Raw genomic sequence first — 24,235 nt, 5'->3', positions numbered from 1 at the left:
AGGGTGCTCTAGACAGATAAGACCAAAAGGCTACCTTTTTGGCCTGTATGTATAACGCAATGTGTAGTGGAACACTAAGGCCCTGAACACACCATGAAACATAGTGGCGCTAGTGGGGATGCTTTTCTTCAGAAAGACTTCAGGGAAGCCTGCCAGAGCTGATAGGAAGATGTAAAATATGCCTATTCCTTGTCTCTTTTTTATCTGTGCTTCCATAACTCAGTGACCTTTAGCATTTTGGGCAATGTTTGAATGCAGTGTGAGCATCTGCTGCCTACAGGCTCTGTCCCATTGGCTAAATATTACATTAGCATCAAAATTGTAAGCTCAACACTTGGAATATAATAGCCAACAATTTTTGCTCTCCAAACAGCCCTTTGAAACGTGAATATTGCATACACTGATATTGCGATGAAGATATATTTGAAATACTGTTCAGACCTTTATTGTTAGATGACGCAAAACTGTATGGTGATTATATCAATATATGGAGAGAAGGAAACGGCGGAATAAACTCCTTTAATTGCAGTAAAGAGGTAGTTTTCTTCCCATTTCACAATCAAGCATTCAGATAATAGGTGAAAATGTTAAAAGGGTAAACATACTTTAAGAAATAAGGCACAGCACTGAATTTTTTAGTGAGTAAAATAATAAATAAAAACATTCCTAGGATTACTTATAATATCAAAGGCCTACTCATTTTTATTTTCTGTTCAGTTCAAGTTGTTTATTAAAAACACATCAAAGACACATTTTTTTTTTGCAACTACTGCACTTGCTGTCTCAAAATGCAAGACATCTCTGCTCAAATTAGTTGCACTTTTAAAACTTTCAAAGTCTAACACATGGTACTTTTGTATTTTTTGCTATTTTGTAAGAAATAGTCAAAGCAGCCGGATGTATTTAATCCCAAAATACAAATTTACCTCTGAACGTTTTCTTTCCCTGCCAAGCGATCTCCGGGTGGATCCAAGAGAGAAGGAAGCAGGTTGAGGCAGGATGTTAGGGACTGGCTCGAGTCTTCTCTGGACACTATCAACATAAACATACACATTGCATTTTTCATCTTCACTATTTATTAGTGAAGAAAACAAAAAGCTGGAGAATGTATGAGTAAGAAAGATTCACAGATTTCTAATGACATGCAGTGCTTAACAGATCCATTGGTCTATTGTTCAGATGGGTGCGAGGAAGAAAAGAGTAAAGTAGGGCAAAAGCACAAGAGTTTGCATTTCTTCCGGTCTTTGCAGAGGTCCATCTGTCCGTCCATAGCTGCTGAACTCAGTTGGCCATAAATTGCAGTGAAACAGCTTTCTTTTTAATAAAGCCCCTCAACAGGCCACATGAGAGAGGTAAAAATGTGAAGCACCAATAAGACTGTGTAGGTGTGTGTGTGTGGCCCTGTGGGACAGGTGTGTATTCATGTGCGACGGTGTGTGTTTATATGAGTGTTTGAGACGGTGTAGACCACTGTCTGAAAGCGGTGTGCGTTTGAGTGTGTGTCCTTAAATGATTCACTTTGATTATGTAGAAGAACCCTACTCTTTTATAGCAAGCACAAAATCTTAGTCCCTTGATTTTATGAGAACAATTCATCAAACCTTTAATTTCATGCTACAGTCTGCAAACCATTAGGTCTAATGACTAAGCATCCACGCTTGTGCGCTAGTATGTATTAATGACGGTGCCTCCTTTAACTCTGCATCAGCCAGTGCCTGTAGAGACGCCTTCATTATTTGTGTGTGTGCGTATTTGGTGTGAGTGCACTGGGGTTTCAGCCCAAACCCAGCCTGCCTCTGAAAACACTCAGGGAAGCATCTCAATCTGGTTTAATAGAGCTGAGGTTTCCGTTTTAATCTTAATTTTAACAAAGTTTTGCAAACATTCAAAGATTTTGGAACTCTGCTTTGTGTGCATTTGGGTCGATGACATCACAAGACTCACACAATCAACATTCAGCGACATTACAGCAAATTAGCGTTCGTCAAATTGTGACATGCGCTCACCTGCCACTTCATAAGGTGCAACTGTGTCCAATTGTGTATAAACACCATTTGTGAATCAGGCTGTCAGACAAATCATTAAATTATCTAAAGATGGTGAAAACAATGGAGGACGGATCCTGACATAGGTAAAGCATAAGAATGCATAAACGGCTTGACAAAGCAATTCATGTATATTTCATCCAAAATATAATAATTTTTCCAACTTATTGGATTATAAAGTGTAACATAAAGTCATATATTTTTTTTATTTTTCAAAACAAATAATTTAACATTTTTACTACCACTTTGAATTTTCAGTTCAATTTCCAATCTTTTTATTCATTTATCAGTTTCCTTTTTTATTTCATAATTTATTTTTGTTCTAATTTTTTTCATACCATGCATTTATTTAATTTTTTTATTTTTATTTACTGAGATATTTTATTTTACTTCATTTTATTTTATTGCAAATAAAGGACAAAGAAAAAAACAGGTGAGAAAATACAATGATAAAATATAACAAAATATATCAATGCACGATCTAAGAAAAAAGTGACAGTAGACATTTTTTATTTAAAAAAATAAACTGATAAAACAGTAAGACTGGAAATATTTGTTTAGATTTTCTTGGTCCTTTTTGGGACACTGAGCACTTATCGAACATCATACAAACACCACAGGGATCTTAATGCTACTCATATCTGTACTTTTATGACGACAGTGAATCCATCTTCTGATGGCTACCTCCTGGAGGAAGATGTCAAAAAGCCTCAATCAACTGAAACTGGTAACACTGGGCTCCTTTGTCACGAGGTATGAGTCCAAAAGAGCAAGACGTGGCAGAACAAGTTTTGCATCATGGATGTGCAACTGACAGCCTGCAGAAATGGGGACTCTTATCAGCCAACATCTCTGAAGAATGTTTTCAACACAGACATCAGTTGTGCAACTTCTCGGTAACTTTAAAAACAAACAAGGGAGAGTAACCCCAAGCCTAAATTTAGTCAACGGAGAGAATGAAAAATGTTTTCATGAAGCAAACATTTGCAGGTGATAATCAGTTACATAATCAGTTATGACTGTGCTTACAATAGCTTGCTAAATGGCCCATTTACTGTTGTGTTTCTGTAATTAACACTAATGCTTTCAGAAAGGGAATCATTTAACTTCCCCACATCTGATGAATGAGATATTTAAGTTACTCCACACATTATGATCTGGTATGGCCATAGCAACTCACTGCACTTATTCAATATAATAATTTTTTTATATATGAAGTTATAGTTTGGCAGTCCTTGCCACATCGAGGTACGGCAGGATAAATAACTCTAACAGTTAGTTTTCAACCACAAAACATATTGGTCTGACTGAAATGCCAAAACAACAAAGGAGAAAAATTGCTGCAAATGAGCTGGCTGGATCAAAGTTGTTGGTGCATGTTGGTTGGAATAAAAATACTGGTGTCATGTTCTGAAGTGATGGAATAGATACAGTCTAATAAAAAAATAGTGATGGAGAAAACACAAGTGCAAACAGGAGGTGAATCAAGGCAGATGGACCAAGAAAATCTGGGTAGATAAAACATGAGAAAATGTGGAAAATATAAATAAAAGCAAGAGAATGAAAACTGATCTCTGAATTCTGTTGTGGGAGTTTTGCTGCTTTTCACAGAATATGTAGCTACATGAAGGTAGCAGGGAAGACATTACCATGTCGATGTCGCTGATCGTCTGAGAGGTCCAGGTCTAACATGAGGTCATCTTCATCCAGTTCTGAGGAGCCCAGGTTGTTCAGCACATCCTGTTGAGCAAAAGGAAAATCACATACATCAGACGTCATTTTATTTTCTTGAACTAAATAACTAAACTAGTTCTTCTGCATTTCCAATAGTTTATACTTTTTATCTTTCCAGCAGAATCTGCAATGTGCAAGTTTTGTTTTTGGCTGGCAAAAAACAAAACTAATTTTCACAATATTGCATGACATCAAACTATCAAACAATGCAGCTCATTTTATTATGATATTAGATTTTTCGCTCCTCGCCTTCACCCACTGAGATATTTATTCCTTCTTCATTGCTTAGGAACCTCATAAACATATTGTGAGTCCTATTATCTTGGTATGATAACTGTTTTGTTTGAGAAAGCAATGAATATGACAAATGAGCCTGTAGTTTTGTGTAACATCTGTCAGCTTTCTATTTGCTCGACGAGCAAAAACTAGCTGCTGAGCAAACTAGATAAACTCTGCTAATCGGCAGTTTTTAATTCCCATGACGAGATACAGCATCGCGCTCATGTAACTTCCAAAGATGGACTCCCAGTTTTGGTTTTATCATGCTTGCAAGCTCTAAAAACGTGCTCTTCGGAAAAAAAATTATGAATATGTTGACAACATGGTTGATGACTAAATTAAAACTCTGATCTGTGTAATTCTATTTTCCTTAACAGATTTGAACTAAATCAGAATCAATTAAAAAAGATAACTGAGAAAGACATGTTTCTATAGCCTTTCCTGGATTACAAACTAATACCCAGCCTATGCCTCTTCAAAAAGATCTAAGTGTGATTTTCTTGAATCCTCAGAAATGATCAGTAGCCTGAGGATTGTTGAGGGAAAGGCTGCATTGTGATATTGCCTCCATCCTGGTATGTCAAAGTCAAATCCAAAATTTAAATGCTACATCACTTGATGACACACATATAATATTTTTAATAAAGAAATGTAATAATCTTAGCATTATAGTAATGTAGAAAGATATTGTTAATTTTGTTATATTCATTCCAAAGATCAATGCTGCCCCCTAATGGTCATGTAAAGGACATTTGCCCCCCCCAAAAAAACTTTAGAAGAAATCGATGATCCAAAATATATCTGAATATTATTTCTGAAACCAAATTAAGTACCTCATAATGCCTGTTGATTTAGATGCCCCTAAACCAAATTAATAACTAATAACTATGATGAATAAGAAAAATAAGATGCAGTTTCATCTTTTCTATGGTTTAATTACCCTCATTGGACTTTCACCTTCATTATTAAATTTCCCTTGCGCAATAATAAAATACACAGTAGAATCATGCATATTTTATTAAAGATTTGTATCATTATTTTGACAATTAAAACATTTCATTGCTCTTCTTGTTGTGCAATAACCCACATTTATAAACATATCTGTACCTGGATCGGAAAAATCGATTCACAGATCAGTGGTATATAAATATGAGCAACATGCAGCCCAATCTCTACACTGATCTCCCACCTCTTGAAAGCAGCAGCCAGGGACAGTCGTGACCATTCAGCCATACCTCAGCAGAATTATTATCAGAAGCAATATGAACTCAGTACAGGCTGTGTATGATGAACATATAATATCACACTGCTGCTTTTCCCAATTGGAAGATCATTACAGAAAATAGGAGAGGAAAAAAAAGTAGGAGACTTCATTTCAGATTTTACAGCAAAAAAGCTAAAACTGTATTGGAAAAGAAATGAAGAGCCTGTTTAATACTACAGCACAGATTGCATTTGAAGCTAAATTGCCCTTTTTAATGCACCTCTCTCTCCAGAGAAATATGATCCTACAAGCCAGCAATGTCACGTTTTTACCTCACATTTGTGATTTGATTGAGTATAATCCTTGAGTTAATAGAGATAATATTAGATTCAGGTCTCATTAAAAGATGGTTCCTTCTCCTAACTGCCAAGCAAAATGACACCCAAAACAGAGATCAGAGGAAGAATTCGTTTCTCTCGCTCCATTAAAAGACACTGCGTTCCATTCGCACTCAGCCTAAATCAAAGAAAATTACATGTTTTCAGTGCTTTGGGTGGCAGAAGCGTTGAGATGAAGTGAGAGCGATTTTGCTTTTCAGGCAGGTATTACAGCCTCCAGCAATGGAAAAATATACCAACTAACAAATGGCTTCAACCTGCCTGAGAAGGCACTTCCCAGCCACTTGTGTTTACAGTCTGCCTGAGGGCACGGAGGATTGAACGTCCAGTCAAATTGGAAATCCATTTGTTGAATAAAACCCAGATGACAGAGAAGTTCCCTCACGCAATTTCGCAGTTTATCATCTGGCATTTGTCATTTGTCAGTGCATCAATATGGAGTCATTACTCATTGCAAAATCAAGGCCAACCTGCAACTAATACGAAATGTTGCCGGTTAAATAGTTGGTTTGCTCTGTTGAGAACAAACCTTAATCTTAAAGGATTAGTGTCCTAAGTGCTGAGTTAGCTATTAAAAGTGGCTGCCAGAGAGAAGGCTAAAGCAAACTAAATATATCTGAATTCCTTCACAAATGATAATTTTATACACATTCTCCCTTCACAGGATAAACAGCATACTGCAAACTGAGACTGTTTCATGTTGCATTAGTCATAGCAACAATAGGTATAATGTATAATATTCGCTGCTGTTGAGTTATCCTTGGAGTTCTTGAGTTTTTAGTGAGCATGTTTGCTATTTAGCTTTTACTTGACTATACATAACCTATAAAAGCTGATAGGGGCATTAAAGTTTGATTTTTGTCCACAGATGATGTAACTAACCAAATAAATAAGCACTGAAAAAAGGAAAGAGAAATGACAAATATTGGACACTAAGAAAAGTCCCTAGAAAATGTACTGAAATAAGTTATGACTGCGTTTTGGTTTCAAATAAAAGCTTTCTTCTGCTAGAAGAAGTGATAGCTGAAACCCATTTCCCAGAAAAAAACCTCTCCAATATATGGTGAACATATATCCCTCATGCTTTGAAGACTTATAACTAAACCAATAAAGACACTTTTCCTTTCATCTACCAAAGTTTGACCAAACTGAAAAGTCCCAAACATGTGCACTTCAAATTCACAGAGTCAGCTCATTTTCTTACTGATTTTTGGGGATTTTCTGCTTCAGATGCCTCCACTAAAGCTGTTCACTGCCAGATTAAACATTTTGCAGAGAAGTTGTGTAATCATAGACTTTGAAGTCATGGTCTCATTGGCTTTTCATCCGCAGTACCAGTACAATTATATTATCTGCTACTTCAGAAGTTAATAAGTGACTTTAATTTATATTTATAATTATTATGAATCTTTTCTTTGATTTAAAGATCACATTTGTTGACAAAATCCTAGCACAGAGAAATTGTCACATTCTGTTCGGTGATGTTCTATGGACTTCTTTTATTTTCCTCCTTTTTCTTCCACTTTATAAAATGGCTTTTGGCATCAGGAGAGCACTTTACCTGTGTGTTGCTGTTGCATTCCCAACAAAAAAATATAAAATAAAATACAGTTTTTGAGTTTGGCCAAACAACTTGAGACTGAAGAGTACTCCAACTATTGAGCATTAAATGTCAATTGTACTAGACAAGCTGGTAAGATCGCACTGGATGAAAAAATCTGCTCAAAAACGTTTTTGTCATTCTTGTATGCAACATGTTTTCATGTAGAAAACTTGTGCTAAAATTTTGGTGTTTTTTTACTGAACATGACAAGATTTTGCAAGTTACAACCCTTTAACAATTTTTGATAATTATAAATATCTCTAATAAACACATGCTTTTTATTAGAGATATTTAGACAAAGTAATAGGGATAAATATTAGCTACAATGTTGTTTTTCTACCATCTGCCGGTAGCTACTACTTTCTGTTCCAACGATAAAGTATCCTTGTCTTTTGTATGATTAATTCAAGAGTCACTTATAATAATTTCCCTCTATGCACTCTAAACAAACTGGAGAGCATGGAAATAAAAGGAATGTTAAATTAGGACAATGTCTAGCAAGCAGGGTATTATGCTACTATTTAAATGCACATTAAAAAAAACAGGAAGGGAGAAAAGAAATGTTGTTGAGCTGTTTTGTCATATTCTGTGCATCATTCGAGCTTCCAACAAAAGTGTTTGTTCTGGCTGTCTCTGATAGAGGAGAATATTTCATGTAATACTTCCTTTGTGAGTGAGTTCTGAGTGTAATCACCACCAGCCTGTCAAAGTATTATCTCCACTGTCACTGATGGACTTATGAGAACCCACCACTGAAAATTCTGGGAACATAAATGTTTCACACCTTTTGAAATTATTTTTTTTTTAAATCAATAACAGGCAGAATGAGATCAATGGCACTGCTTCTCGTCACAGAAGTAAATAAATTGGCCATTTATCATTGCAGCCCAAATCTTGACTCCTTTCTTAGTTTACTCTAGAGCCACATAGTAGCAGGAAAATAAGTTGTATCCATACTATTGGGTAAAAATTGCAATGACAATATTGATTAAGATGAACCATTTCTTTGCCTTGGCATGACGTCCCATCCTCTCCATAAGCTTAAGCGTCTCCACAACCAGAAATATAGCAGAGGTACAGGTTTTAAAGGCTGCCAAAGTCCTTTCAAGTGACCAAATACATTATAGAAATGCAGAGCGTTGATATATAACACGTATTATATATCAGTTCATTATCCTACCACATGCAAACAGTTCTTTGCAACGGCAGTGTTGCACAGGCCGATATTGAGGTCACTGTTGATATTGGATACATTGGGCAGCTCTAGCTCTCACAAATATTAAAGCACAAATACCAAATCTAGCAAAAAGATGATTTCATCATAAAAGGGAATATGGAATATGAAAATAAAGCCTGTACAAGCTATTTTAAACTTTTAAATTGTTGCTTTGAATGTAGAAAATTACAAAGTTGGAAAATAGTTTTTTTTTATAGCTACAGTATTTATGATTCACTGTTCGACTCGACACCTAACTGCCTTACATGAACGACATGCTCTCTTGTCTTTCCCATTAATGTTTCTAATTAATGTTTCCATATAATGAGACTTATGAACAAGCTGGTATTAAATTTTTTAAATAAACATTAAATTTTGTACTTTCCTCAGTGACTCGCTGTGACATTTTGCTACCTCAGTAGAAAGAGCGGTTTATTCTGAGGCTATTTACATTTTAAGTAAAAGTGCTAATAAGTGTGGAGGGCATTGTTTTCATTACATGTTATTGCTTGCATACCTTCATTGTATAACACTAGAAAAACACTCGGCCAAGGTTAAGATAAATGTGTCTAAATCCTGAGGTTTTCATTAGCTACAAGCGCATAAAACTGACCAATAAAATTTTACGAAGCAAAGGGAGATAGGATATAGTTTAATATACACTGCTGGGATTCTACCTTTCCTCCATTACTCAGGCCCAGAAGGGCACTTCATAAGCAGGGAGGTGAGAAAGAGATTATACAATATTTAGCAAAGTGGAAGTGGAGAGGCAGCAGCAGTCTATAATATACACTGTAATGTGCAGCGTACATCCCTGCTCTGTGTAATCTCCCAGAGGAAGCTTTTAGTCTCCGGTAGAATAAATGGGATTGATTTAAACTGGTTTGCCTCCTATGGAGCTTTCCTGCGCATGTTGTGGGAAAAGCAGCCCAGTCACAGCTAAAACCTATTGGCAAAAAACAAAAATGGATGTTGCTAAATCTTGCACCAACAAAGACTGCTGCAATGTGAGCAGGCAGACAAAACACCAGGCTTAAGCCTGTTAGATGACTCGAGAAGTTTTTCTAAGTACTTCACACATTCACACTCAATTTAAACTTCTAACATTTCCCTTAAATTGGATGAAGTCAAGAACAGCCTTTTGCTTACTTTTACAACATTTCTGGTTGCTGTCTAAAAATCAATTTAGTTAATTAACGTTGCATTAATAGAAGCGCCTGGTCCATGAAGGTGTCATGTTGTTGGATTTTAGTTAAATGTCAACCATTTCCTCTTTGTCCTTCAAAATGTTTTGTTTTTGTGTGATAGAGAGGCAAAAAGGAAAGACGAGTGTACTCTAAATTCAAGTGACGCCTTTCATATTTTCATGGTCAGGGCCGCAAGCACTGACTCAAATCAGCAAGTGTATTAGAGGGGATATATTATTATTTTACCAGAGTATTCTAGCAGCTGGCTATAATTACAGTAAAATTGCCACCACTCATTTGAAACTCTTTAGGACTGCAGCTCATTGTGTGGCTGCGAGAATAAATTTGGAAGCACATGCAAATTTTTGTTATGAAAAATCCTTAAGAAATGTATATTTGGATAAAAGCAGATGGTGTCTCAGCTGAAGTTGCAGAATAATTGTTTGGAGATTAAATACCTGTGAGTTCATTTGTATATCTTCCCTAAAAACTTTTAGGGAAGACTTTCAAATGTACTAACAATTTTAGAGACAATGGGTGAAAGGAACAAAAGAGTGACACTCAGTCAAATTTGGTATTATTACGTTTTGTACACATTTCCTAAAACATACACTTAAAAATAACACATTGTTATAAAACACAAAATAACACAGTAAAATGCAGATATCAGCCATCAGTCCAATAACGAGTCTATTGAATTGTACCAGGTTTGATTGGATCACTATGTGGCACATGTGAAACCACAAACTCAAAGCCACTCACGTGTGAAGAAAAATATAGTATGTTCCTATTTTTTTCTCAGCACCATACATTGCTGTAAGGTCATTTCAATGCATAAGCGACCTCATTATCACTAAAGTGTCCATCTGTTTATTGACTGTGACACAACACCTTGAGCAGTAAATCGAAGAGCAGGCCAAAGTGGCTGAGCAGACTTTAAAACCATCACTTTAGAGTACATTTACCATCATCAGTATTGACACCAGAAAAAGTCATGAAAAATTTTGAGTTTTGAAAACAAAAGGTTTAATCACATTCAGTCTGTGATCAAATTTCTGCAAATTTCATATCCATAATTTATGGTCAGCCAGTTGTTCACATTGAGCTCACACCAAAACAGCGAAGAACCGGGTTCACAAGCTGCACATGGGAGAGCCAAATGCAACAATTAAACCTTTGACAGTTTCCACTTTGAAAAGTAATGACAAACTAAGTTAAACATGCCAACTTATCCACATCTTGCTGATGTATAAGAACAGATGCGGAAGTTTCACTGAAAAGCAGATAAATATTTACATTTATTGATCCAAAAATTTATTCATTAATTTTTTTTAATCTATATTATTTATGCAGTATTTTTTCTTTTAACTGCAAGGCACTTATTTGATTTTATGAACATTAAGGTACCTTGTATAGAAATATGTACAAGCTAGGTCTTACTAGAATTAAGAAATGTTTACTTATAATACATTTTGTTTCTTGCAACACCAAAAGTTTTCATTAATCCTTTTGCATTATTAAAATTTTACATTTGGTTTAAGCTGTTTTGCATTAACAATTTTAAAAAAAATAGTGCTATCATATATTAATAACTGAGCCTGACCTACAATTTAAGGGCAGTGAAACAGTTTGTCAGTGTTTGTACTTATGGTGCAACCTAAACAGAAAGAAACAGCTTCAGGCTTACCAAACTTCCAAGTTTAGACGACGAGGAGTTGTTTCTGTGCTTGAGCAGACCATTTCCCTCCATGCCTGGGGCATCTCTGTAGTTTCCATGGACACGAGGCCCACCGGCCCCCTCAGATGAGGAGCGCAGTCGCCTTTCCATCCGCATCACCTCGTGGTAAGGGCTGGCACCGCTGCACACAGAAGCTACACAAAGGATGGCAAGACCACAACAGCAAACAAAAAACACAAAGAGAGATATGTAGAAATTAGATGACACTGTTGAGATGCAATATTATTTTTATTAATTTCTAATGTGGGAAGATCCATCCCTCCAGAGAATGAAACTCCTTTCATAAAACTAAATGACAAAGTCACTTTTACTTACTCAGCTTTTTAAACAAAGTTTAATCCTTCCTTCATGAAGTCGTTCGGCGATATTGGTTTTGCTCAGACTGTCTTTATTGTTTTGCAATAATCACATTTATCCACACTCCCCACAGCGAGATTGTTTTGTAACAATAAAACTGAAGAATGAACACCAGATCTCAGAAAAACAAGAGGAAGGTGCCAATAATTGCTCGATAGTGATTTATCAAAAACTAGAAGCAAAACAGAGAAACAATACCATATCCTTCTATGGCAATAACCTGCTACAGAGCAACAGGTTATTAAAAAAACAGGACTTCATGGCAACTATTTTTTCTGTGCTTTCTCACTCCACCCACCTGCACATACATACTGCGCTTCTGCAGAGTGTAATAAAGGGCTCGTTTTTAAAGAGCTCCTTTGTTGTAAACTCACTCAATAAAATAGGATAAGATCCGTAGCAAAAGGAAGTCCTGAACATTTTACCATAGTTTCAGACTCTTATAACAATAAACATTTACAGCACATGGGGGAGCAACAACAAAAAGCCTGCAATACTGAATCAATACCACAAATCTCTGTAGTTAAGGGATCCAATAGTAGATAATGGCAGGTTGTTCTGTCATTTGGGAAACTTTTGTAATCCACAACATCATTTATTGTGCAGTCTCAGCATTCAGAACAGCAAAACTAAAACTGCAAGAAAAACAGTTAAACCCAAAATTATTCATAACCCTGGCAGATTTACATTTTAAATTGTTTTCATCAAAAAAAATGAGACAGGCATCCGGTATGACTATGTAAAGGAACAATGTAGTTATTTTTGTTTTATTTTAATTAATTATGGGACTGTGACATCGATATAGTTTTTGTCGACAATTTTTTTATTTTATTTTGTTTTTGTTAAACATTTGGTAAAAAGGGCCTGATAAACAAGATGATTTGGAGCTAAAAATGGGGGCCTGAAAGGTTTATTGAACACAGAAGCACAAGCACACAACAAGACGTGTGGATGTGCAGGCTTAATGCAGTCAACAATATCCTTTTCTTTTTGCCTGTTTCTAAAGCCTTTCACAGGACAGATAATGTTAACATCTCAATAAATTAAGAGAAAATCCTTACTAATACAAGAAATGCATTTTGAATGTTTGCATGCAAATGTCTCTATTATTGCATTTTAAATAAGTTTAAAAGAAACTAATTCTTTTTTCCTTTGGAGTTCCATTCACAGCTAAATCAGGGAATATTTTTCTAATTTAATAACAACTGGCATTCATAAAATTATTTTTATTTTTGGTTTTTAAAAGCAAAAAAGAATAAAATAGGGTTTTTAAAAAATACTAAATTAAAATTCTGATTTTCAGAGAATAGTTTAAAAACTGGTTGATTAAAAAAAAAAAAAAAAAGCAAACATCACCAAATTTGACCAGGATATTTTGCAGCAAAAAGCAAAGACTTAAATATACAAGTGTGAGGATTTTTATAAACCTGTGGTTTAAAATAAGTAAATCTGTAGAGCTATGCAACTGCAACAATAAGCTGAAGATAAGATTTTTTTTTTTTTTATCTCTCATCCAGTAAGAGCGAACAGTGGGAAAGCCTGAGGCAGAAACTGAGAATGTCAAACCTGTTTTGCAGCTGCAACGTTTTTTTTCCCCCAATCATCTTATTCAAAACTTTAAAATATAGAAAAATCAGAAGACAGAGCTTCTAAATTATTGTTCCATGTTCCAGTGTTAATTATTTATTCTTCAACACAACTTTAAATCTCCATTGTTTACTCTGCAATACCTACAAGCTTGTAAAAACTTTAATGACCTCTCTGAGGGTTTAACTGATTGTTTTTATTATTTAGAATAATTAAAACTGAAGAAGACTGAAGCAGAATCACCATTGCTTCACCTTAAATGCCACATAAATGTTGTCCATCAGACAAAGCTCTGCAGTTGCCTGGAAATGATTCAACAACCCTCGTCACAAAGGAATGTCAGACAGGTGTGAGATTCAGTGGAATGGATTCCCAGACATGAGTCTAGTCTGTGTCTCTTTTCTAAGCCAAGTGATTATTCTGGCAGTGCTACTGCGTGTCAGTGACTCTGCATGGAAATCTGTGATTCCCTCTGTTGTTCTGAGTTTTGTACCTGCATGTGGTTTCCTCAAATGAGAGGACCTGGGTTCGTGGCAGCCGCAGAAGCTTCCTCTTTCTTGAAGAGAGAGAGTGTGTCTCGCCCTCCTATGTGTTTTCTCGGGGTTTGAGTGACAGCCCTCGCTGCGCGCCCCACACACCTCGCTCTCACTTGTGGTCTCGGTGTGGTAGCCTGCCTTTCTCTCTTGCACCAACTCCTTCGTCTCCTCTACTGAACCGTCTTTCATTGCCTCCTGTCTTTCCTCTTCCCTCTCTTTCCTCTCTTCCAGTGATTGTTCCCGCAGAGGTGGGCAGGGTACAGCTGTCTCTGGCTCGGACAGGGAGACAGCCGTTTCATAGTCTGTGTTGTTGGCTGTGCTGGTGTCAGGGAGCAAGGGTTTCTCAGCACTGGACTGGACTGGGGTGAAGAAAACCTGAGAAGAGGATATTTTATTGAATATGTGTAAAAATATGCTTCACATAGACAGATGTTTCACATAGACAGATGTTCCTGCTACGGCAAGTATTAAGCAAGTGTTAGAGAATGTCCACAGGTAAAGTTACTTTATGTTTAAATAGTGAATAGTGAAGAAAACAGCACTTTAGTCTGCAAAACTTCTGCTTCGTAAATATTTGCTGTTTTTCAGAGTTAGGAGGGGACTTGACACTATGGTACCTTACAGAAGAATAAAAAACTAGAACTTTTCCCGAAAAACTTCTGGTCCAGAATTTTGATTTGAAGCTTACAGTAAGTTTAGGTTATAAATATAAAAAACAAACATTGTTTTTCCAAAGGGCTGCAACTTAAAATTACTTTAGTAATTGATTAATTAATTGATTATTCTGATGATTAGTCAAATAAAATAAAATAAAATTTACATTCTGCAGATTTTCCATTTAAGCTCTTTTTTATACTAGACATGCATCAGAAGATGCAAATAAACAAATAATCTAATTCCTTTTCAAAATAGAAAATAAATGTGTATTGCTCAAAATGCAATAACATTTAGAGTATGTTTGCTTATTCATAAAAAATTGAATTCCAGACCTGAATCTCAAATCATGAAAGTGTAGCAAGAAGGTTTTCATGTTCAGACATGATACAGTGTCACTAATTTCAATATTATTTAAAATGAGGAATGGACAAAAACATCAGTAGTTGCTGGACATTCAAAGCCAATAGAGACAAACATCAAAAGAGTTTCAGGTGTGATTGTAGCAATGTTGCAACAACACTGTTTTACTAATTATTTTTAATTTTTCATTTTTTTATTGGTAAGAGAAGATTTGTTGTTTTCCTTCAACTTTACATTATCCCCCACATTGTGTTGCTCTATATGAAAAAATGCTTTCGAGTTTGTAGTTCTAATGTATAAAATGTAAATTTAAAGAGGCATTTTGAAAGAAGAAAAGAGTTTGTGAGTATATCCAGAGAGATACAGAATCCAGTATTTTCTTCTCAAAGGGCAGAAAGTGAACTTTAGAGCACACAAGAGTGCGAACCTACTCAATAAATGAATTTTCTTTTTGAAGATTATGACGGGAAATAACATATTGTATCTGAGAGCCTCTTCAGTTTTCTTTCTCTCCAAGCCTGAGACCTTTCAACAAAAAGGGTGATTCATACCATTTTTTTGGCCAGATTTGAAACGTCAAAGAATAATCGCAGACATTAAAATTCTGAAAATAAGCAGGAAAAACTCAAGTCTTTGGTTTTTCTCATGCACACTTAACAGAGAGAGCCATAACCCCCCGCGGTGTTGTTCTAGGATTCCAAACACACATTTATGATTGTGTGTTTTTACAATGTTTCTAAATCTGTTTGTTTACAAATGGATTCAGTCTCTAAACGTTACATGTTTGTGGATCAGTACCAATAAGCTAGGCTGAATCAATGATTGTGTGAAATGTACTGAATCGCTGAACAAGGGAAATTTGACTCAGTTCAACGCTTGTTGAGTAAAAGTACCTGAGAGGTGGAGACTGCCACGCTGAGGTTCTCAGGTGCAATTGGGGGATCAGGTGCAGCAGCATCAGCAGGCGACTCTGACACACAGACAGGCCCTGAGTTCAAACCGGATCCTGGACTGGGAGCCAGGAGTGCGTCCACCTCCGAAACAGAGTCTTCTGTTATGGGAATGAACTCTGAGGGAGTGATGGCTGTGGTTCGATCTTCTGAAATCATGGGGGACTGAAGCGAGCTCTCACCCCCTCCTCCCATTAGTTCTCCAGGACATGACCCAGGAGTGAGGCCCTCAGGCCCAGGAGGGACGGTGGCAGAGCTAGGAGGTTCCAGATTGACTTCTGGAGGCCTGTGGTGGTCGGACGTGCGAGAGAAACGGTGATGGGCTGAGAATGATTTTGGCAGTAGCTGCTTCTTCTGCCTCGAAGAGCGTTTCTTGTTATTACTGGCCCCACTGAAGTCGTCGAGGAACCCCGAGTCGTCACCTTCATTGGCTCCGGAGCTGCTGATGCAGTTGATGAACACATTTCGATTGGCTGCCGACGAGGATGAGGAGGCCTTGTCAAAGTCCTCAGTCTGTGAGCGTGGGATTTTCTTTTGCTTGTGGCTCCCAAACCCAAATGAGTGGCGCGACTTGGAACGCCTGCCACCCTCGCCGAATCCTGCAGACGCCGACAAAGTTACCGTCTGTTGGTTGTTTCCGTTTGCATCAGTGGTCTGCGACAGGGGGGGCGTGAGATTCAGGTTGATGGGCTGAACACGTGGATCGCTGTTCCTCTTAGCCGTGAAACTGAGAGATGGCGTGCGAAACAGGCTCCGCCGTTTGCCGGTGCTGCCCGAGCTGGAGTTGGTGCTGGAGGGTGAGGAGGTGTGAACGCCGTTTCCCACTCCCCCCGAGGATGGCGAGGAGGGGAGGGACTCCTGCCGCTTGCTAGCGCTGCGGCGGAAGATTGGCAGGCGTGAAACAAGTGTGGAACGGCGTGAGCCCGATTCACCCATGGAGAAGCTGAGGCAGTGAGGGACTCTGGAGAAACACACATGCATCACAAAAAAAATTAACAAAAGGGAGACATCTGCAAAAAAATATGACACTTTAACAGACAATAATTTTCTGGCAAAATAAGGGGAGGAATATTATCATTCTTGCTCCCACACGTCTTTTACACTCTGTCCACAAATTTTATTTTGCTAGCCAATCCAGAACATCCATTTGCTTGTTTTTAAGCCTCAGTAACCAATTTATCAGCAGTTTTAGTACTGATAATTTCTATTTGGAAGATCTATTTGCAGCTTTAACCTCAAAGCTGATGTCTTGTGATGATATTTTAAGTATTTAAACATAGCAATGTTATCTATTTGAATGTATTCATTGACTGAAATTACTTTTATGTTGCTTTTGAAGTAATGGTTTCTTCCTCTGAGTGCCTTTTCAGCCCATATCAGTGCAGCACTCAAAGCGAGGTTCTTTTAGCAGCTTCAAAGCTATGTTTGTGTTCATCGTCGATTAGCACGTTTTTCATGTCTGGGACCTAGCACCTGTCTCTTCACTATCTAATTTGATGGCTGGACATTTCCATGCGGTTTCTACTTTGACCTAATTGTTTGAACAGATTAAGCTGCCACCTTTACATGAAATTAACCAGAATTGTACAAGTCCACAATTATCTTAAACGTGTTTCTTTGAAAGTGTTGGAAACGGTTTCTACAACATCTCTACCTGCTAAATCTAGATCTTTAAAACTGCCAAAGGAGGAAGAAGATTTTTTGAAAACGTAATTGTCCAATGTTTTTAATCAATAACTTAATTGCAATCTGTCATAAAATGTGTCACAGACATTATATCAACAATAAAGTCAAAGAAAACTATCCATAAAAAAACATAAACCTTCTGCCCCAAGGTGATAAAAACTCTAATCCGCCTCATTATTTGCATATGAGGTGGGAGGAATTGAATTTCTGTTTAGGATCCATCATCAGAAATTACAGACACTCATAAAGTTGGGCTCTTAAATTATGACCAGAACTGTTCTGTGGTTTGGTGGGTGGACTGATGATACATAAAGCATGTTGTTGAGGTTAAACTTTCTGAGACAGATTAGAGTTTATGTAAACATATATTCAGCACTGAATTTAGAATATAGCTTCAATTATTTTCAATACAAGAATGTTTTGATTCTGGATAAGGCCTTCTTCTCACAGTTGCTTCATGGTTATGCAAAAAAAATTCAAAATACTGAAACATTTATCTTTTATGGCATATAAACTGACAGGAAGTGTATTTCTGTGAATACTAATTGATATGTAAATGACGCAAAGAAGCCACTGTCCAAAGATATTTCTATCTTTGGACAGAATACCTCTTCAACCTGCAGTTTAGCACACGGCTTGCTAAGCATCGGCATGGTACTTTATGAAAACAAAAAGAGCCAATTCTGACACAGATCCTCTCTGCAGGTACAAGAGGTATATAAATCAACTGCGGTTTTGAACTGAGCAAACAAGTAGAAAAGTCGATTATCTCTCACATCTCTCCCAGAAAGCAGAACTAAACATTATTCATTAAACCTGCTTGTACAAACTGTAACTACAGCCAGCAGGTCTTCTTGTTTGCACATTTTAAACACAGATGGTGTCAAACTTCAGTATGGCCAATTAATTCCAGTGTTTTCAAATGTTTTCTTACACAAAGGAGGATTATTCACACTGCAATCCTGCCAACACTGATGAAGCTACCTTCTAACGTCCGAGGCAACTGAAGTGTTTTCTTTTTGGTCTCTGTGTAATAAGATTACATTAACACCCTACAGTGAAGTGGCTGATTAGAGTCTCACCTTCTGGACAGTAAATTCAGTCAAGTTCTAAATGTGACGCCGATTGATTTTTCTAAAATGTTTACACAACGCATCGAATGCATGGGTCCATAACTATAGCTAACAGCTATGGCACAACATTCACCAACAAACTAAGGTTGTTGTTTTGTTTTTTTTTTCTGACTAACTTAAAAAAAAAATGAAAGCAGTAGAGCAGCAAACAGCTGTCCATATAACTCCCTACATCATCAGCATTGAGCGGAGTTCATTATAATTGCTTCATGAGTTAGTTGATGTGATGGATGCACACATATAAAGTAGCTAAAGCACATGGATCAGTTCTATAGCCAGAGGAAGTAGAGAAGACACAACAGGCCCTCTCCATGCACACATCCTCAGCCAGCTGTCTTCCCAGATCGGCTGGGATCGACTCCAACACATAAAGAGGGATGCCTGCCACAAGCATTTGATCAAATGACTGACCTTTGACCCTAGCTCATTGACCTTTGACCCTAGGCTTACAATCCTTTAGACGGTTATACCAGAGCTAAAATATATCCAGAATACATCTAACATGTAGTTTATCAAAGATGGAGGAAAAAGGACACTAACTTGAAGATTATTCAAATTGTGCCATTAGTGGTGAATGATACTGGGTGACCACTAAACTGGTATGACGAAATATTTACTCACAGGCAAGCACTGTTTTGTAATGATTTAATTATGACAAGACTAATCCAAGCCTGTGTGAAAAGTCTTTACTGAACAGTGATAGTCCATAGTTTTTGCTTCAGGTTTTACTAGCCACACCCTGGATCATTTGACTGAAATAAAGCCTGTCTGAAAACATTAAGGAGGAAATGAGATCTCAAAGAAGATCTTTAAAGAAACTCTTCAACAGCTGAGAGACAAAGTTGCTGACAGACATCAGATTGAAAAGATTGCTTGGTTGCTTCATGGCCTGGATGACATGCAGCAGTTCATGGTATCATACCCTCTATTCTCTTTCAGAAAATTCTGAGGGAAAAAGTGGCCAGTTTGTGACCTTGAGGTCAAGTGCACTTGACTGATGATGTTCCAAAAAACATCAGCCCGTCCAATTCTGATGGTTTAAAAATGAGATGCTGAGGCACGACATTAAGAAGAAGCAGTTTATGCTCAACAGCCCCCAACTCCAACCAACCCACTCCGTCAGGGGAGTGGAAAAGTTAAGTCATTATAAAATACATCAACATTTCAGCTTAAATGTGTAAACTGCTTAACATGAAGTGTGCCCAGGTCAAATTCAAATAAGAGTTGAATGAAACCTTGGTTCGCACTGACTAGTTAGCAAACTTCCTCCCTGCTTGGCGAAAGCACAAAAGGTTCGATTATTTGAGTTAGAGAAGCGGGGCTTCATACCAGTTCCTCTTTCCTTCTTCCAGTTACTGATAGTTCTGCTGAACTGGACAGTAAACACAAGTTCACCTGCTGATCATTTGCATAATTTCCTCCTTCAACACAGAAGAAGAAATTAAATAGAAAAACTAATAATAGTTTTTTGCAGAATTTACAATACTTATCAGCAGGTTTCTAAGTTTTTTGTTTGTTTTTTTTTAATTCCACATTGCCACACCCAAAATGAGCACGTCACTGGTACTAAACAAATAAGGCGTATTCAGATGGGAGTATTTGAACGTTCCTGTCCTGTTCGCGTTTTCTAATCACAACACTTTAACAGTCTCATATATAAGCTCCACTTGCTTTCTCATCCAATGTTCTTGGTAGTGCACAGAGATTCATTTGCTTCACTCAGTTTTTATGGATACCTAGATGTGTGAGTCTGTGTGTGTGCTGGGTGTGAATAACTGGGTGTTTCCAATAAAACAAGTTCTTAATGGGTAGCAGAAACCACATGCTGTAGTTCATACACTCTGCAGTCTTCTCTTACATCACACTGCTCTTCTCACAATTCACTGAATGATGGAAATAGAATAATTTATGCAAGACTTTCCATTACATAATATGTCTACAAAGTGTGATTTTGACAAAAAATAAAAACAAATAATTTGCTCATGAATCCCAAGAAGTAAAAATTTACCAATCAGGCTTATTTTTAAATACTTTTGTTGTTTGTTTCGTTTGACGCCTGATCTGCCAATTACAATTCTGGCTGATTCGGCTGATTTTCGAAGGAAGGCAATTCCAGCCTTCGAGTTTATTATCCTGGAGATTTTAGATGTGTGCATGTTGAAAATTAGCTGATTTACCTCTGAAGGTCACCACGTTCTGAGTGGAACCTGGAAATCATGGACTAATTTTAATTATTAGACAGATGTCTAAAAGATCCGGGACACCGACAGCCGAGGACCAGAACCATTCAATCCTGTATAGACTTTATCGAGCAAAAACTCATTTAAGTGCTTTAACTTAGCAAAAGTAAACTTTTATCATGAAAAATATGGGGTCCAAAGTGCATCTAAAAATAAGCATTTATTGACTGAAAAACGTTTGTGTTTGGGAGGGAAACAAACTCTAAATTTGTGTCAGGATTTTTCTGTCACGTATCTAAAAAAAAAGGCAACGTTCATACTGGAAAATCTGTTTACCAGTCTAGTATGTAAATCTGACAGCAGCAGTTGATGCATCATTGTATTAATTTTTGCACAAAAAAAAACATAATGACAATAACTTTGCTCAAACAGGTTCTGAAACTGAACTGACAAACATGTTTCAGCTTAACCTCTTTATTGAACCACAAACCACAAGAAGCATCGCGAGCTCTTACAATAAACTCTGTCATCTTTAAAGGTCTGACTATTTAAACAATAATGTCCTGTTACAGTAGCTGTGAAACCTTGGCCTATAATGTTAACAGCTTGTTAATCTTAGTGATGGGCCTTAACGTGTTTACAGTGTAATAAATGACTAAAAGGCCATTCAAGGTATCCGATTGCTTTACATTCTATACAGAAACCAACCTTAGCTAGCAACCATGTTGAACAGTCTTCATGGATAAGCTGCAGAGATTTAAGAGCAGCAAACCAGCAGGAGCTGCAGAAGCAGCAGCAGAAGCAGAAGCAGCAGGAGCTGCAGAAGCAGCAGCAGCACCAGGAGCAGCAGGAGCTGCAGCAGCACCAGGAGCAGCAGGAGCCCTGCGGGACGCCACAACTGTCAAACCAACAACGTCAACAAGGCTTTGAAGCCTGCCGACCCTAAATCCCACACTAGCTCGCTGCCTCAATGCGCTCATGTGTCCCCTTACGATGCATCGAAATTAAATGATATGAATAATGTCATAAGAGTCCGGAAATACAGTGGCAGCCCCGGTGGCTCGGGCGGTCATTCAAGCTAGCAGCAGGTAGTGGACAAACAAGCGGCCGTCATCGTACGTACATTACCTTCAGCGCCCTGCTCGAGTCTTTACGAGGCCCGTCAGAGGAGAACCGGGGGGATATTTGTCCGCTTTGCGTTTCAAATGAAGCAGCACTAGCATGAAGACGTCAGGGGTCTTACAGCGGCATTGGAGTGACACTAAAGGGTGCACCTTGCGACGCGGTGACGCCGAAATTACACCTCAGTGACGGAGAGTCGCTTTCCTTCTTCCGCGTTGCAGGCACTGACAGCGAGCCTGTGCAGAGTGACGTCCATGACTCCTCCCTCCTCTTCCTCCTCTTCCTCCTGCTGCTGCTGCTCCCTGAATTTTCTTCTTTTCGAAATTTGATGTCGGTTCCATGAATTTTCAGCAGGTGATAGATTAATTAAATTATGCCCACAGATGAATAAAGTTGTCTTTGTCTTAGAAACTCTTGTATCTGACATGCTTGAAATTTGACATTTACACGTTGCACAAAAGAAATGCAAATATTTCTTTTTGTATTTGTAATACAAAAGATATATTTCAGTAGAATCAGGACAAATAGCAAAAAAAAAAAAAAAAGAGCTTGGATATAATGTGAGACGTGTATACATTGAACAACAGAATTGTTATACTGCATTAATAACAAAGAGAACAGTGTTAGAAATAAGAGCAGAGACTTAGGGGCCCCAACCAGCAGCGAGTGAGGTCCTATTCAATAGTGTATTTATTTTATTTTATATTCTAGCAGTTTTGCCATAGCTTCCATTATAACATTGTTTTTGTTTGTTTTTGTGGATTTAGCATTTTGTTGGCTCTTCTGGGTCACTGTAAAAACAGTTTGGAAATGAAAGGTGGACGGAAAAAAAAATAAACAGTTTATTTTGCATTGTGTGTGTTTGAGTTAATGGCCTCTAAGAGCAACAATAATGAAGGCAGTAGTAAATATCACAGCATAATAATCAACATGCTGAATGATAAACATCACACTGTATAAGGTATTTTCACAGATTTTTACGTGTCGGTTCCCTTCCCTGAGTTTTTGCTTCTGCTGTATAGATTATAAATTAACATATCTGAAGGAGAAATTTAAATATGTAAACAAAGGAGGAAGGGAGGACAATAAAAATACAAGGAGACATACAATGGAGGTGTTTGCAAGAGAAAGTACATCCTAGTAAAACTCATCTATCCTGACAAAGCCTATTTTTTATTTTGCAACTTATTTTTTACGAATTAACTTCATAATGCAATTCAATGAAACATGCTGCTGCTGGCAGATTACTTTAAAAGAAATAAAGAGAAACATCTACCAGGTCACAGTACTGCAGAATATCTGTTCAAAAGGACTGTTTGTTATCGAGTGATTTCAGCACACAAATATCTTAACTAAGTAGATATTCAAAGACATAATATCTGAAACAACACACGCAAATGAGATGAATTAACCCGTTGATATGAAAAGTCTTCAGATAATTTTTATTACCTGTCAGAATTTGATAAAGTCAAAATGAGCAGCAGGTAGCTGAGAATTTGCTTCTCACACATGGCATCAGATATCCATTTATCCTCAATGGATGAAAAGAAAAAGCATAACTATATATGAAATAGTACGACACAAAACTTTAGTGAGCATCACTTACGCCATGTTTAACACAAATCAGACTTGACTATTTAAATTAAATGGATATATAATTACATTTTGAAAAAACTTGCATGGACAAAAGATAGTTTACTTTTTACAATAATCACTTCTAAAAACAGATGTCTGTACTTCACAAAGAGATGTTTGCATTTGTCAACATTTCTAGTCCATTCCTCTTTAGCCAACATGTATGAGTTTTGTGAGGTGATGTCTCCTTTCAGCTCTATGTTTTTCAGTGAGGAGACACTGAAGGGGCTCAGGCATTCAGTCTCACAGCCCCTCTGAAGCTATTCTATATTTAATAGAATTAGGATCTGTACTTGTTCAAGAGAAAACCAGTATCATGTTTTATCCTCAGTCATTCTAAAAAAATAACTCCAGTTTTGTCCCCACTACTACCCCAAAAATGAGGGGACTTGCTAACATGCATTCTGGCAGTCCTGTAGCTTTAATTTTAGTGTGCGAGCTTCTATGGAGCACATTATAGTTGAAAATGATGGTGCAATCAGAGAGTGCTGTACCTTTACCCATTCATCTGATCATCTTTAAAATGCATTTTCTCTTGCACCCACATCCTGGGAGATTGCAGACTAGAAAAGAGTTATATTAATATTCATGAACGTCACTGGAACATTAAGCTGATTGAAGAGGACAC

At 37.3% G+C, this 24,235-nt stretch overlaps 1 protein-coding gene across 3 annotated transcripts in view; it reads right to left on the bottom strand.

Moving 5' to 3' along the window:
• Nucleotides 1–22,187, bottom strand: part of ccser1 (coiled-coil serine-rich protein 1) — a 132,824-nt gene extending 110,637 nt beyond the window's left edge. For 2 of the 3 annotated variants that reach the window (XM_055039676.1, XM_055039679.1), the window contains exons 1-6: nucleotides 21,979–22,187; nucleotides 15,795–16,812; nucleotides 13,842–14,259; nucleotides 11,354–11,538; nucleotides 3,695–3,785; nucleotides 927–1,032 (exon numbers count right to left, since the gene is read on the bottom strand). In XM_055039676.1, the coding sequence (XP_054895651.1) occupies nucleotides 927–1,032; nucleotides 3,695–3,785; nucleotides 11,354–11,538; nucleotides 13,842–14,259; nucleotides 15,795–16,787 (1,793 nt within the window). In that variant the 5' untranslated portion in view covers nucleotides 16,788–16,812; nucleotides 21,979–22,187. Of the gene's footprint in view, nucleotides 1–926; nucleotides 1,033–3,694; nucleotides 3,786–11,353; nucleotides 11,539–13,841; nucleotides 14,260–15,794; nucleotides 16,813–21,973 lie in introns of all 3 variants that reach the window. The other variant, XM_055039678.1, reaches the window with a different exon arrangement.
• Nucleotides 22,188–24,235: the final 2,048 nt, after the last annotated feature.

The sequence above is a fragment of the Poeciliopsis prolifica genome, unplaced genomic scaffold (assembly GCF_027474105.1).
Source record: "Poeciliopsis prolifica strain line A6 unplaced genomic scaffold, Auburn_PproV2 SCAFFOLD014, whole genome shotgun sequence".
NCBI lineage: Eukaryota > Metazoa > Chordata > Actinopteri > Cyprinodontiformes > Poeciliidae > Poeciliopsis > Poeciliopsis prolifica.
Note: the sequence above shows the minus strand (reverse complement) of the source record. Positions and strands in the feature narration are given on the sequence as shown.